Genomic DNA, 16,345 nt, shown 5'->3' on the forward strand with positions numbered 1-16,345 from the left:
GCGGCGGCGGCGGGTGGGCCGCCCGGTGCGGGGAGGAAGGGGCCCTTCGCGTGGCGGGCGGGGACGGCGGGAAGCCSGGAGGAGGCAGCCGCGGTTCCGGGGCCCGTCAGGCCGCGAAGAGATGCGCTGTCCTGGAGGCTGTGAAGGTAGGCGCAAGCGGGGCGTGCTCGCTTGGCGCGCTCCGTTGTGGGGTGCTGCCTGCGTCCCGCGTCCCGCAGGTACCCGGAGGCCGGCAGCGGGTAGGGTTGGTTACCGCTTTCCTGGAGGAGCCAGCCTTGGTTGTGGCCCGGTTATGGACTTCAGATTAAAATCTTCCGTGCCTGAAAACAAATCTTTCTAACTTCTCAGCGCGTGTGATACCGATTCCCTCTCACTTCCCTCTTCTGGAAGCTCTTCAGCTACCTTACTGCAGTTGTGGAGTACTTCATTTAAACGGCTTGTGCTCAGGTTAAGCATCTTTTGACATGGAGGGCAGGTTTCATAAATAGCCAGTGCAGCTCTGTGTTCTTGTTATCTCTTTCCTTGCTACAACAGATTACTTTTGAGAAGAGAGGTAGTCTAATTTACACATACTAAAAATCTTTGTCTGTGGCCATAATGTTAAGTTGTTCGGCGAGCTGGATTTTAGCCGCCTTACTGAGGCAAGAGGGTCTATCTTTAAAGTTGGGAACTAYTTCTATGCATAAAGCTGCTTTTCTAGAGGAGTGTTTATAGGAGAGACCCTGGAGTTGATCARAGCTCCCTGGGATGCAATAAGCTTGACAGGGCTTTCTCACAGCTGGGAAAGCATGTGCTTGGGGGGGAAGGGTTGGTGGTTTAACTGTATTTATTTACAGTGTTTTCCAAGTGCATACTTGAAGCCAGCCTGAACCTTATGTTGAGAACCACGCAGCCAACCTTTGAACTTGGTTTGGTTTCAGAAAGTACTTCATAGAGGTGCAAAGAGCATCATGCAGTTTGGGGTTATTAATAGTGAAAGAGTTCTTATTCACTTGCTTCCTTTTAATTAAGAGGAATAACAACAGTATGATTGCTCTAAAAACATTATTTGTTAATCTGTTGCTGTCATCATAATTTGCTAGTTATGAACGAATCATGCTTTGTTATTGCTACAGAACTCTACTGTGTAAGGATCTAGCTATTTTTTTTCTAAAAACAACACTATTTCTGGATGAGATCTTTTAAATGATAATATTTCCTTTAGAGATTTTGTGTGTATCTGTATATTTCTTTATTGTATATATATTCTTTTCATGTGATTAAGTTTTGCAAAGACATTAATTACTTCACCTGAGTGCTCTTCAGCATTATGTAATGATTATATGCCTAAGGAAAAACACTTGAGCATAGTGTGTGTCATTTTCTGCTTTTCTTACCTGGTCCCCAGRGATGCTTTCAGAGCCTACTTTATGTACGTACTTGTTCATGCAAGTTAGGTTATTAGATACACACACCTGCAATTGAGCAGGTAGAAATATGGTTATAACTTGATGCACAACTGAACACTTTGGATTTTGTGTTGCTTTTCTGGATTAAAAAAAACAAAACAAAAGTTGATTATTAATGCCATATGTGTGTGTGTGTGTGTGTATTTATATACACATATATATAAATGGAATAAGTGTGATTTAATTGTTCCATGGACTGCAAATATGGAAATAGATAGACTACTGTTTCTCCTCTGTCCTAGACTCTGAAAGAAGTAGACCCTGCTTAACATGTTAGGCAATTGATTGAGGTCCTAATCCTATGAATAAATGAACTGTGGAGTTGGACCCATCATACAAGGACTGTCAGTATACTGGTAGATGAAACGTTTTGCTTGCGTGATCCTTTGCACTGTGTCCAGTGCTACCTGTGTTTGAATTACTCTCCTGTAGAACTGTGAGCAGGCATGGATCTTAATGTAGAAAAAAWTATATGCCTACTAATTATTTTACAGGATCAAGCCATAGGTTTGTCTTTAATAATAGATGTATAGAATATTTCTAAATAAAATCTTTATTTAGTTCTCTTTTGCAAACTCTTTTAACAAAATCTTGTAAGCTTCTGATGCGGTTAGTGCTCTTCAGTGAAATACTTAGCTTATGCATAGTCCAAAGCATACATTTCATGCTTGTGCATTTGTAAATGTAAAGCATACGCTTAAATGTTTGCTAGGATTGGGCCTAATTTTTAAACRTAATTTTGTGATGAAAATTTGTAGCAGTTTTATTAGTGATAATATGAGGAAGAACAGAACTGTCCTGTCGAAGGACAAACTTTAAAGGATCTGACTGGGGAAAAATCTTTAAGTTTAAAGGAAAAGTCTTTTATTTTTTCATAGAAAATACATTAACTTCGAACTATTGCAAACATTGTAACTTCCTTTTTTTGTCCGTTAGTTCTTCTTAGACATTGCTTTGAGTTGCTGTTTGTCTCTAATTTTTTTTAATGCTATTTATTGGCAATACAGCGCTAATTGATGTTTCTTCTTGGTTGATGTGTGCTTTCAGAGGACTATGGGAGTATGCTGCTTGCAGAGGCTCTGCTGGAAGAATGTTTGAAGGAAAACTTTGCCAAATTGAAGGACTCTATTCCACTAGTAGAAAAGAACGAGCCAAAACTGAATGAAGCTAAACAGTATTTGACCAATATCCTAAACAGAGGAAAACTACGAGTAAGTATGTTGTGTAGGTGTAATCTTACCAAGCTGATGCTTCGGTTGTGTGATTATTAGTCTGATACAAASAGTCTGCATCCTGTGTTCACATTTCTCTGTTTTATGTACGATGCTATATTTATAAATATTAGTAACATATTGGTAATTCATTATCTCTTTGCAATGTCATCTGTTGGGAAATTTGCTTTTTTATACTCAAAAAAAAGTACTTTTCTCCTATGTGTGTACATACATACATACACACACTCTTTGATTAGAAAGAAGTGGTCTAAATATTCAGGAGTTCACTGTGGTGACAAGGCATGGCCATGCGACAATGCAGTTGGGTTACCACAGCTGAGTGAGCTGCTGCTGGGCTGAGGGAATTACATAGACCTGGCCAGCTTCAGGTCTTAAGCTGCTCTCCGGCTCTTTGAGGTTGTGGTACAAGTCCAGGATTATGGCCTTGCATCATTTTCCATCTCTGCCAGAGAAGTTATGCGAGGGGTGGTTTAAATTCCTCCGTTTCACTTTACAGTCAGGGCACATACTAAGTAGCTGCTCATCAACCAGGCTGCTGATCTTTAGGAGTGTTGTAAGACTCAGTGACTGTTGCTGTATTGGTGTCCTTGGACACATTATTGTATAACTGGCTTAAAAGAGGTTATAAATTAAAAGATTCTGAAGTTCTGGATCTGTTATACTACTTTTGGGCCTGAAACTTAACTGGAACTTACTGCTTGGAAGCATATGTTACACTTTTCATTCTGTTATTTTCTAGGGAGCATGTGTTCAACTGCTTTTGTGAAGGAGATCCTTGTTCTTAACCTCTTCGAAGCTGGCTAGTCTTGGTTGTTTGACTGTTTGATTGAAGGTTGATTGTTTGGATTATTTTGTTTGTTTCGAGGGGGAAGGGAGATTTGTCCAACTCTTCCCTGCCCCCCCCCCTTAGGCCCTGGGAGGCAAAGCCTCTGTGAATTCCTGCAGGTCGTGGTATTAGCAGTTATCACAATCCATAAATCCAAGGGTTTTTTTTTTGTTTGTTTGTTTTGGTCAGTGGTGACTTGTCTACGTGTGCAAGATTGATGATTGACCCTGTGTGGTAGTCTATACTCTCTGCATAAACAAAATTAGGGTGTAGGCTTTGGAGCCTTTTCATGCTTTCTGGACTATAAGGAGAGTCTGAAAGGTTTTATTTATTTTACTGAGATTTTTGTTTTTCTTACGGATTTGTCTGCATGCTTTCAATCCTTAAGAAACCGAAGTTGTARGAGTACCAGGAATACCTTCTATTTTTCTGCTTTTTCATGACAATTCTTTAGGAACTTCAAGAAGACAATTTGGGAACTTCTTACTCATAATTAAAAGTGCAGAGGAGAGGGGAGTATTTAACTAGAAGGTGATGCTTTCTATCCCATTCTTTAAAAACAGGGGAATTATATGCATAATGTGAGTAGTTCTGACAAGGGCAGTCTTTTATGTGCAGTCCGTGCTTGGTGAATCAATAGAATGGGTCCAGTGAGGTGGCTTGTAAGCTGTGTGTTCCCAAACTGAGCTCCAAAGTAGTTGCATGGTCTTTATTACCTGCTGCTCTTGTGAGCGTAGCACTAAGATTTCTAGACACTTAAGTCCTTCCTAATCTGGCCTGTGGAGTTGACAGAGTTGAGAATAAAGCATTTTGCATCTGCTTAATGCAGAATTTGTTCTGAACTACCTCTTTTTTGCTCTTTGGTATCTTGCAATGTAAACACTTCTTTTTTTCTCCCTCCTCCCCTCCTTCATTTCAGCCTAAGTATATGACAGAAGCTATGCTTATCCTGGGAAAGCTTCATTATGTGGAAGGATCCTACAGAGATGCCATCAGCATGTATGCAAGAGCTGGAATTGATGACCTCTCAATAGGAAATGAGCCACTGTATATGCTACGTTTGGTGACGGAAGCCTTTGTTATTAAAGGTAAAGGACCATGTAAATATTTCTGAAGTATGCTGTGTTTAAGTTGAAGGTTAAGGTACTTCTCCAAGTGATTTGATTGGAGCAGAGTTAAGCCAATGCTGCTGCCTTTAGAAAATCCCAGTAGTAAGATCTGTGTAGTTTAAAAATAAAGGCATTATTGAGTCTTAGTCCATGGTTTTTAAACTTGGCTGACATGTAATGAAAAGTTTGAAAATGGTGGAACTCTTGTGATAACTGTGGTTGTGAGTCAGCAACACACTTGAGCTTGTGTCAGTTTCAGGAAAATCTAAATCAAGCAATGCTGAATTGGAGCCTATGCTTTTGCTTAGAAAAAATTCATCTACCTGAAAATTTGAATGATTTCAGTGAAATAAGTAGGTCTGTGTTTCCAAGTTTTAAACTCTGGACTAACAGCATATGTGCTTTCAAAGTAGGTAGTGTATTTTTGCAATGCATTTCACGCTGTATTAGACACTTTGTACAAACAGGATTCTCTCCTACCTCTTAATTCTACAGACCTTGCACTATTTGAGAGATCTTAGTGAAGGCTTCCTCTTAGTAGCAAAACTGCATTTTGTTTTTGTCAGTGGGAAAGGAATACCCCAGTTGGTTATTGACATGGGGGAAAAATATCAGTAATCTTCTCCTTCATTTGCTTTCAGTTCCTTTATAAATGTTGCTCAAGTACTACTACCTATCTACTGCTTTCTGCTCTTTTCAGCATGTCCACCAGCTAATTAGGTGAATGAGAACTCTGTGATGATCAGATACCTTCAACTGGTATGTAAAAGACTGAAACCAAATCAACCCCCAAAACTGTTTGACTGGGCTGTTAGTATTATGATGATAATTTGGGTGTTTCATGATCTCACACAGTCGTTCTGCTTTTTGAAAACCTGTTTGTGCTGCTTTGCTTGCTTTGAATTTGTTTTCTGTGGCACTGGATGAATCTGCTTTGTTAATAAGCTTTTGTGGAACAGAATTGATTTAGTTTTAACTTGCACTAACACTTGGTTGGGGCAGAGGAGTGGGTGACTGCCAGTGTATTTATAGCTACGTATTTGAGTGCAACTAACGATGCGCTCCAGAGTCTACAGAGCTGCACTGATTTCACTGGGTATTGGATAAGGCCCTAGATGAGGCTTGAGTGTAGTGATAAACTGTTCATGGACACAGATGAAGTAACACTGTTCTTGTAAGGCTTCTATGGGAGCCGACTACCTTCACTTCCTTATGAGGCCATAGGGAGTGGAGGCATTTGCCTTAGAAGACTGGGCCCTGTTTTTTTTTTTTTTTTTCCCTACATGAGCTAGCATGGAACATAAATGCTCTTTTGACATTGTGTGTGAAGTTTGAGGAACGCCTGAAATCCCAACATAACCTCTGAGCTGTTCCTGTTCTACGCCCTTTATCTCTCATGATGGTTATTTTCAGATTAGCTAAGACATCAAGGGCATAAGTCACACAGTATTGCACCAGAATCTCTGATAAAGAAGTCAAGCTGAGTGGAACTTGCCCAGCTGAGTTTGGAGAGAGAGCTCATTGCTGGGATAACTGTAACCTTTTTCCATGTGCTGGACCTCCCAGTCTTGATGGAAGCAAATCCCAAATGCTAGAAGTTTGTACTGAGAACTATGATGATAGTGTGGATTTAGATTTTCAATTCAAGATATGTCTACCTGGACTAGCTTTCTAGGGCAAGTATCAGATCATCAGTTTGAACTTATTTATACAGTAGTATATGGACTTTTTTTATTCTTTTCATTTGGTGTTTACATAGAAATTCTGTTGATTATCCATACCACCTTATTGCCTTTGGTTGAACTACTCTTAACTTACGCAAACTGAAACCAGTTCTAAAGAAATTCTTGAAGATCACTGGTAGTAAATTTTGTGCAAGGATCGTATAGGCAACAATCCGTAAAAGCCAGATTTCTGCCTATATTTCAAGGCAGAACTTAGGTTCTCCGCTTAATTTTTTTTTTTTCAGTTTTGACAGTAGTGGGAGAGGGAAGTCTGTTTAATAGAATACTCTTGTTCATCCAGCATTAGTTATTTATTACAACTTCATGAAACTTCAGTGTGATCCTGAAACCACTTTGTTTTTGTACAGCTAGTCTGTTACTGCTGCTGAGTTGTGCACTTATGCTGAAAGGCAGTGTAGGCTCTCAAGCAATCGAGATCATTCTGGAAGAGTAATGGAAGAAAAAAATCAAATCAAGGGTAGTCACTCAACTTTTTCTAGTTGGAAGCGAACTAAAATGTAATAAGAAGGAGACGGATACCCTAGGAGGAACTGTGGGGAAGCAGAGAGTATGGTAGAAATGAAATGAGAGCCAACAAAAGAGTTTGCTTTCCTATTGCACCTTTTATGTTTAACAGTGCTGGCGGTTAGACATCGAGCCAAACCTCTGTGGGCACCTCTTAAGATCTCTGGTGTGTAGTAGGTTTGTCTTATGGTAACAAGCAATCTGGATTAGAAGTTCTGTTATTGCACTGTAGAAATTGTACAAGACAAACCGTTTTCTTTCTGGCCTTGCTCAGACTTCCACTCAAGATGAGTATTAAGCAGTAAACACTGAAGTTATTTATAAATGTTGAGACTTGACCACCTGACAAGTTGCAGGAGAAATAGCAGAGAGTACAGGACCCTTCTACTATCTTGTCTGGCTGCTTCTGCCTGTCCTATTTCTAAATGTCTTACGTTATGGGGAGAAGAGAAGCATGTCGTCTTTCTGTGGGTACTGTGGAGCCCTGACAAAACTGGATTTTTAGTGCAGGCTAATGCTAACCTCTATGTTTAGTTAATAGGTGATTGGTCTGTACATGTCTTTCTCTCCCTCCTTTCTACCTGCCCTGAGTTAATTCTTAAAAACCTCTGCTCAGTTTGTGTGTTGTATACAGTCTCTAGTGCAAGCAATTCTGCCTGTTGCATAAAACAGAATTGAGTAAGCAAATTTGCTTACATTTAGCTTTTGATGCGCTTGGGATATGTAGCTTTGTTATCTGGTGTTGTCCATTCAAAATAAGCAAAAAACCCCAAACGTCAGAGTCAGAGTCCACTACTTTGCCTCTGGCCATGCTTGCTGCAGAAACTCTGTAGAGATCCCTGTTGACTTGGGTGGATAAATCTTCCTGGAAGTAGGATAGGTCACAGCCTATCCCTTTACAAGACAAAGTACATTTCCAGCCAGAACTTAAATGTGCCTAGATTCTAGATTTTTTTAGTATGACTGTGTGAACATAATTAATTTTCCTAGCAATATAATGTTTAAAACCAAATATTTCTCCATAAGGTAAGGAGGGTTAAGGGTGCCTATCTTCAGTGTTTGTCTATGGTGCAAGAAATTTCCATTCCCCATCTAATCCCTACAGAAATGTGAACAATGCAGTTTATTTTCCTGGGTAGAAAATTAAAATGGATATCCTTGAAATAGACTTCATATTGGAAGTAAGATTCATTAGGTTAGCTGTACAAGTGGGAAATCTGAGGTGTGGAGAACTGGAGTGAGTTGCTTCCAATCCTATTGCGAGTCTGGTGGGATTGAAGGAAACAGAATAAAAAAAACCTCCATAGGTGATTCATTTCTTGACTGAGTCCATTTTTATGTTCAGTTAGAGCCATTGCAAGCTGTTGCAGATTATCTATAAAATATATGACATGTTTGTATCTTAAGCAGAGTAAGAAAAACTTTTTGGTTGTCTTAATTATGGAGTTGTGCTCTGTCCTTGTTTGTTTTCCGTGCAATTGGTGTGAACATAGGCAGGCGGGGCATGAGGAGGTGCGAAAAGCCTCCTTCATCTTACCCTGCTGTTTGGTGCATGATCGTTCTTGCTGTGCTTTGTGAGAGCATGGTGAGAGCTRCTTCAGCCGAAGCTGCCTGTTGCCAGTCTGAGTGCTGAAGGCTGAGGAAGGGCTGACGTGGCATGTGGGTGCCTTCTTTGTAATGACCGCGAGCCTCTCTGGCTTGCTGCAGTGCTTCCAGGCAGTATGTGTTACATTAGAGCTCCTGAAAGATGAGTCAGCCCCGCACAGAGGAACACCCTGCACCCGGCAGATTGACTGTATGGCCTGGCACTGGTGACTGGACTTCACCATGTGGTGGATGGGTGTGCCCAGAGATTGGTAACTATCTAAATCTGTGCACACAAATCAGCGATGATACAGGATTGTGAAGTTTTTAGCTGATTTCGTGTGGAAACAGTCACACTGCCTCTTTCTCTGCTTTTCCTTCCTGACTATCATCCAATAATTTTGGTGTTGTTATTGGCCAATTTCAGCTCAGTGTAACAGAAAAGTAGGAATTTCAAAGGTAAAGAATGGATTTTATTTGTCGCGACGCAGTCTAAACTCACTATGCAGGCAGAAGTTCACAGTTCTGGAGTGATTCATTGCCTCCTCAAATGGTGTCTCACATGAAGGAAGTACATGGTATTGGACAGTGCTGTCTCCTCTTCAGTGCCTCGGAAAGGAAGCCAAGCAGTAACTTGTTTGTGGGTGTCTGAAATTGGGTGTGATGAATCCCTTGTAAATTTGTTTTTAAAAGTTTCTTGCAAAGAGGTGCAAAAGCAGAGTAGAGATCCTTTCCCTTAAGATACCAGAAGGCTGCAGTGTCAGCTCACGCTGTGTTAGATACAAGGAAAATCCATGTGGAAGTGAACATTATGTGATACTGTGAAAAACTTTAGTCAGAGACTGTGTTTTGTTAATAACAAGTTCAACTACAGGTTGAGTGGACAAGAAAATGGGCTTTGGGCTTTGTTAGTATAGTGGCTTGGAGCATTGTGTTTTATTTACCCAATCAAGTTGTTTAAAGATATTTAAAATCTGTAACTTGACATTTTCAAAAAAAAAAAAAAAAAAAAAAAAAGTAAAACTGTGGGACACCAACCACACTGGTCTAGGAGTAATGAGTGTGCTTCAAGGGACAGTGTGAGTCTTCCAGGCAGCTGATGGAAACAAAACTCTGAAACCAGCACATGAGGGTTATTCCTGAGAATGACAGTGCTGAACAATGTGGAGCCTAGATTCTGGGTTTGGTCTATTTTTAGTTCCTTCCTTCCTTCCTTCCTTGCTCCTTTCTTCTTTTTTTCTTCTGTTAAGGACAAACTGCTAATTTTGTTTTTCCTGTTTCTCTGATTTTTTTTTTTTTAATTTCTATAATAATGAGGTCTTTACAGTTTGAAAGGATATTGTTCCTTCTGCTTTCTCCCCATGTGAAATCTTTGTATTGGGTTTGTGATACTGGAAGTGGTTGTGTTAGAAGTTATGTTAGTGTTGAAGGCATCATGTAGAAATAATAAGCTGAATAACTGATGTTTTGCTCAGCTGATCTGAAAACTACCCACTTGGTTTTAATCATAATTTAAATGCCAACAAAAACCTCAGTTTTGAGTTACTGATTTTAAACTTTATTTGTACTAGTGTTTCTTAACTGATGTTTCTTACAAACGATGTTTTTTGTTGGGTTCCAGAACTGTTAAAAATATGGGTTTGCATTCACTAAACATAATCCTGATATTAAAATTGTTCTTTCTAGTTAATCAGCAGATATTTTCCCATTTGTTCATACACTTGATTAGTGTTATAAATTCTAATGCTTGTTTGTATGTCATTCATTATTTTCTAATATGATTTTCTGCAGGATGACTAATTTTCCTATGTATTACTTGTTTTGGGCTGTATTTGTGTGCAAATCAGAATAAAATGTACAATGTTTAAAGATGTTCTTGTCATAAAGCCAGGTTCTGAGAAATGTACTTCTTTTTCCTCTGTCATTCAAGATTTCGATTAAACTAAGTAAATCTTTTCAGTTAAACAAATGTCACTTGTTAGATAGTGCTTGAACTTGATCTTTATGATCACTCTGTCCTTAAACATTTTAGAGCTAGTAGACTTCCAGACATACTAGTTTTTGTTGTTTTCTTTAATGTGTGGATTAGAAGAGGAAAACCACCTTACTTGGGTGATTTTACTCAATCAAGACTTTGCTGGTTCATCATCTTTGAAAGGGTAATCATTTAACTAAATCAGTGGAGTGAACTGAAAGGGAAAAGTTTTCTCTTTCCCTCCTGGAGGAGAACTGTATTTTAAAGACTGATTTCAGTACTTGATCAAACTGATTTCAGATCCTTAGCTGGTGACTTCTCCAGTTTGTTTTTTTACTGATTGGTAGTGATCATATATTGCTAAGATGTATTACGTTCGCATAATGTTAAGGGTATATTTTGTATTATGAGCTTAACTTAAGCAGCCTTACTTTTAAGTAAGAGTTCTTCTAAAATCAAGATTTCTAGTTAGCTTAACTAACATAAAATTTTTGTCGATTCAGTTTCTTTTTTGAATAAGATGCTGAAACTCTTGAGTTTATTGGAATATAGGCTCTGTGGAGTGAGTCTGAGTGCCAGCAATTTGAACAATTTCAGGTGCAGATAAACTGTTTCAAAACACTGCAGGCTCATAATTTGTTTCATAATCCTCTTCATAATCTTTTTTTCAAAGTGATTTTACACTTTTAATTTCTTTTTGCAGGAAGCTGTGTTTACTCCAGGTCAGGATTTACAAATCTGTTGCAGGCTGTGTGTATTTTCTGAGCCTGCTCGCTATTTCAGAGGACAAGAGGTTTTGCAAGGTGCATTCTCCTTTTCCAGATTAGCACTTAGAATGCTGTTCTGACTGTGGGATGCCAGAAAAACCCTATAGTTATGCATAGTCTTGTGCTTACGATCTTTTCACAGGCTGATTTTCAGAGTTCTTGAAGTTCTTCAAGAAAAGCTTTGCTTAAAAAGATGATGTGGGCATCCTGTTGCATAAGGGCATACCTGTCTTATAAAGTGAGGCAGATGTAGGAAAAGGATTAAGGGCAGGTTGATGACATTTTTCAGTGTTCAGATAAATCACTTATGTCCTGTCTTGGCACTAATGGGTGGAAAGTAAAAGCATGCTGTAATTGCGTATGTCTAGATAGAGATAATCCATTTCTGTGTTATTATTCAGTAGTCACATGCCTAAAATGAAGATTTCTGATTCTGCTGGTGCTAAAATGAGGAGGTAACCCCGCTCTTCCTCCCTCCTTCCAGTGTTCCCTCCCTTCTGTCCTCCTACCCCCTGCTCTCAGCTGGATTTGCATTCTGTCTGCATTGCTACTGCTGGCTAACTGGGGGCAACTATAACGCACCCATATAGCAGGAAGGAACAATATGTTGTAAGGGGCAGGAAAAACTCTTTAAGAGCCTGAATTTTTTCCTCTTTCTCTCCCCTTTGTTATCAGTGTCAGTTATGTTGACTTCATGGCATGCTTACTGTAGGCTTTTGGGACCTGGTTTGGACAGGGAGAGTTGYTATCTTAAAGCTTTCTGCCTTAGCTTGTGGCCCTGATACACCACTGCCTGCAACCTGCCAACCTGGCAAGTGACAATGCTAGCTGAGGCACCCTTGTGCTTGTAGTGCTCAGGAGAGCATCTAAGACCTTTCTAAAGACTACAAGGAACAGTGCTGGTGTCCATAGGAAGCTGCTGCTTTGTGACAAGCCAGTATTGGGCACAAAGTTAAGAGAAAAGCATAGATAAGGGTTAAAGGTGAGGAAAGATTAACTAAAACTTTGCTTTTGTTTTTTTGGTACACGTTTTGAGAGCTTGGGTGGTAATCAGCTTTTTGAGGAAGATTGACACTTGACTGTATACAGCTGTGTTAACCTGTATGTTTCTTTTGAGATGGTACACTGGCATATAATGTTCTCCTTCTAATCCTTAACTGTTCTTTTTGCTTATTGGTAGCTGCTCACTGAAGTTACTTTGGTCAGAATTTTCTGCCGCTGCTGTGACTAAATAGAACTGATAGAACAATGGAGAAAAATAATTTGTTGTTTGGTTTCTTGTTCTTAATAGAAACAAATTTCAAAAGGTGTGTGAGCGATAGGGAACAAATTCCTTTTTGTTAGAATCTCTTCATTAGAAATTAGTGTGTGGGGGGATTCTGTGATAGTAGTAAAAATGGGAGAGACTCATCTCTAAGCATTAAGGTCTATGAAGAGAGGGGTTCCTCTAAACAGAGCCTACATAATAAAAGTAGTTTTCTTTTCTTGCCTGACATTAGGAAAATTGAGTCCCAGCCACAAGGATGTATGATGCAATATGGCACTGAAAAACTGAGTAACCAACAACAAGGCGTTTTGTTGGCAGAACTTGTTTTCATTTTTGCTTGACAAAAACTGCATCTTTTAAATGTCAGTCCACATCTGAGAGAGACTTTGTTCTATGCCTAGTATATACTTCAAAGTGCTGCTATTTGTAATTAYGCCAGCTAGACAGGAAGCATGCTGTTTATTCGTGTTGGCATCAGAGTAGCTGTCTGATAGGCAAAASCCGCAGTTTGTAGATGCTGATATCTTGTTTAAAGGGCCTTGTACTGATATAACTTGTTTTAGTTTCAGAATAGACTTGAAATCCAAGTGATACTGGAGTTGCTCTTACACTGTTACAGTGATGGCTTCAAAACAGTTGCATGTTGGTGAACTGAGTGCCTCTGCTTTCCAGCTCAGATGTGAAATGTCAGAGTTGCCCAGTTCAGCCCTGGTATTTAGGCTGCCTGTGGCAGCCAGCGAAGTTAGAGTTCACTGCTGCACTTCACAAACTTGTCTTGCTGTAGAATAGGCTAGTTTTGTTCTTTTTTTCCTCTGTTTGCGTTTTATAAGTAGATTGATACAGGAGCCATAAATGTTATATGCTAATGTAGCATGGGGTATGAATTTTAGGCTTGTGAGCAAAGGCTCCCTGATGGTATCAAAGTGCAAATGACTGAATTTCAGTGAAAAAAGAAAATGCCATATTCTTCTTCTATTAATGTGATTAGATTTCTGTAATTGGTAGGATTTTTTGTCCTGTTAATCTTCCATGCCCTTCTACACTTACATGCATGTGCTGGGCTCACACATGCATAAAACCTTCCTCACCTCTTGTACTCTGGTGCCAGCAGCATCAGGAGATACAACTTGCTTTCCTGAGGAGTCAGAATAAGGAATGCACAATGTTTAAGTGCAGTAACATGAGGTAAAACACTACAGTGATATTTTCATTAAAATAAATACAAATCTCTCTATTTGATAGTCTAAGCTAGAGGGAGCTTTTAGATGGGTCTCACGCTGTCTCTAGACTGGGGCTGTGTTGCTGACAGTTGAGTGTCTGAATACTGGATGTTACAGGCATTGRCTTTGGTAGTAAGCAAGCAGTGATCATTGTGGCTGAGGCTGGTGTTTTGTACATCAAAACATCGTGGAGTGTTGTGGTCRCTGGTGAGCTGTTCTGCTGTGGCTGTGAACTGCTTCCAGTTTTCTGCATCCTTCTGCTCTGTGAGGATGCAGTATGTGTCCAATGGCTGTGTAAAGATTTTCATGTGCRATTTACTGCAGAGTAAGCTCTGCATGCCTTTGTCTTTTAAATGACTGGTGAAAAAGCTTGTTAGTTGTCACTTAGTAACTTAAGTAGAACTAGCTTGAGAACTTGATGTGACTTAGTGCAGTTTAATACGAATTACCTTTTCTTTGCTCCCTTCTACTCCCAGAGAAGAAACACGTGGTCTGTCTCCAAGGTTGTGATTGCAGCTACACTTGAATTTTCTCACACATGATGTTACCTGGCAGTGATACAGAGGAATTCACACTGAATGAATCGTGATAACTAGTCATCTGTTCCATCTCTTTCTCTTGCTCGTACCTCGTTCATCTTACAATGGCCAGAAGTGGAGAATAAAAGTAGTTAGACAAATAGGAAAAATGTGATTCTTGCAGTGCCATGCAAGTGTATGGATGTGGATGGTGTTGACAAGTCCTCTACAGCCAGGGCCATAAGAGGAAATGCCACCTCTCCTATATCTGCTGTGGCCCAGAGCATCACTCCAACTGAGGCATCTCTTTAACTGCTGTAATGTATATCCTGGGAATGGAGGTGGCCTGTTATACMAGGCCACTTACTATGTTATATGTTAAAGCCAAGATACAAAGATCAACCAGGAGGCTTAAAAGTAACCAGCTGCTAGGTAAGAGGTTTTGATATGCTGATGAAAACAAAGCATTTTAATACACTTTTGAAAATAAGCCTTTTAATTAAGATGGCTGAATTTTCTGACACAGTAAGATAGCAATGTGTTGCAGAACCTACATGGAGTTGATCAGAGACTGATGACTGAGACTGCATCTTGGAGTAGTGGTAGCAATATTCTGGCTTCACAGACACTTGATCAAAAAGTTTTTCTAGTTTTAAAGATCATCTTTATCTGAGTCACCAAGTCTAAGCAAACAAGGTTCTCCATTGCAAAATGCTACAAACATGGTGAGAGTGACAATATTAGGATTGGCTTGTAGGATCTAGTTGAAAAGCTGGATGTAGGCCTCCTGGGTTTTACTTCAACTAAACAGCCACACACAAGTTATTTGGCTTTTCAGGCTATATTTGCCTCTTAAAAGTAGGGGAGGGGAAGGTCTTGGGTTACTGAAGGTTTCTGGCTTTACACCTTTGAGGCTTTTAGGTGAAAGATACCTGACAGTTATCATGGATTTTTGTGATTAGGGCTATTGTGATTATAAAGGACTGTTGCTCCAGCGGCAATGATGAAAGACCTTCTCGTGACTTTCTCCTGCAAAATGAAACTTTTCTTTCTCCTCTRAGTACAGTATGAATGACTGGATGTTCCCAAAATATTGGCAAAATCTAGACCTTTTTCCCCCCTTCCCTTGTATTTGCATTGCAAATAAATGGTGCTGAAAGCTCTTTGCTCAATAACTGAGGAGAGGAGTATCAAGACCAATGACATGAATTATTTAAGGTGCTGTGAATTCTGTCAGGAATAATGCACAGTTCTGGGTCTTGCCTACGTCGAAGTAGTCCAGACTGCTGTTTTGGCTTGTTGAAGTTCAGTTTTTCCTTTGCAAAGCTCCATAACCTAAGAGCATAGCCTTCAAACAACGTATTAAGATCCCCAACAGTGTCTAAGATACAAACTTAGTACCACTTRTAAAATGGAAGGGATTTGGTTGTGCCTTTCAGTTTTGTGGTATTTGAGAGTTAAGTGCTTAGCGTTCTGCTAAGCTTTGAGTCTTTAAGGATGAATTATATATATGTATCAGTTTGAAGCACTTGTCTTAAAAATAGTCAGTGCTAGCTGAGTTCTTCAAGCCACATTTCTGAAGCAGGTTTCAGCCATGCACTAGATGAAATGTGCCCTTTCACTGGGAATAGCTACTTTGAATGACCTGACACTCATCAGAGGGTGAGAATGTGATCACAACCAGTTTCTGTTCAGTAGTTGCCATGCAGTACATGCAGTATATTCACACCCTGGTTTATCTCAAGATAGATTATTTATGTTCCTGTAGCTTGAATAAAGCTATTGCATACTCTCAGCATAGCATCATACTCTGGCTTTTGGCCAAAATTACCTGTGTGCTGCACATGAGCACAGACATCATAACCTTATTCTGTAGCCTGTGGCTGATCCTGCTGGCAGGACAGTAGAYTGCACCCTGAGCTGTCTCTGACTTTGGAGTTCCCATGGCTGCATTTGACACAGACATAACACCAGGACACAGCACGCAGACTTCACGCTGTGTATTATGGAGCTTCTTTGATTTCTTCCTTAGGTTGCTTCCTTAGCTCTGCTTCTGAGCTATGCTTCTGTGCATAAGAGGAGTTTCAAGTACTGTGTTGCTACTGACCCTGACTTCTTGGACCTAAAAAGGCACTATTTCCCAATTG

General features: G+C 39.8%; 1 protein-coding gene across 2 annotated transcripts in view; it reads left to right on the top strand.

Moving 5' to 3' along the window:
• Positions 1–859: 859 nt before the first annotated feature.
• The window catches only part of TTC7A (tetratricopeptide repeat domain 7A), a 180,812-nt gene continuing 165,326 nt past the window's right edge, over positions 860–16,345 (top strand). The window contains exons 1-3 of one of the 2 annotated variants that reach the window (XM_085315879.1): positions 860–936; positions 2,496–2,659; positions 4,429–4,597. In XM_085315879.1, the coding sequence (XP_085172005.1) occupies positions 2,510–2,659; positions 4,429–4,597 (319 nt within the window). In that variant the 5' untranslated portion in view covers positions 860–936; positions 2,496–2,509. The remainder of the gene's footprint in view (positions 937–2,495; positions 2,660–4,428; positions 4,598–16,345) is intronic. The other variant, XM_085315878.1, reaches the window with a different exon arrangement.

This window comes from Rhea americana, unplaced genomic scaffold, assembly GCF_003343005.1.
Source record: "Rhea americana isolate MKP2758 unplaced genomic scaffold, rheAme1 scaffold_44, whole genome shotgun sequence".
NCBI classification, from domain to species: Eukaryota; Metazoa; Chordata; class Aves; order Rheiformes; family Rheidae; genus Rhea; species Rhea americana.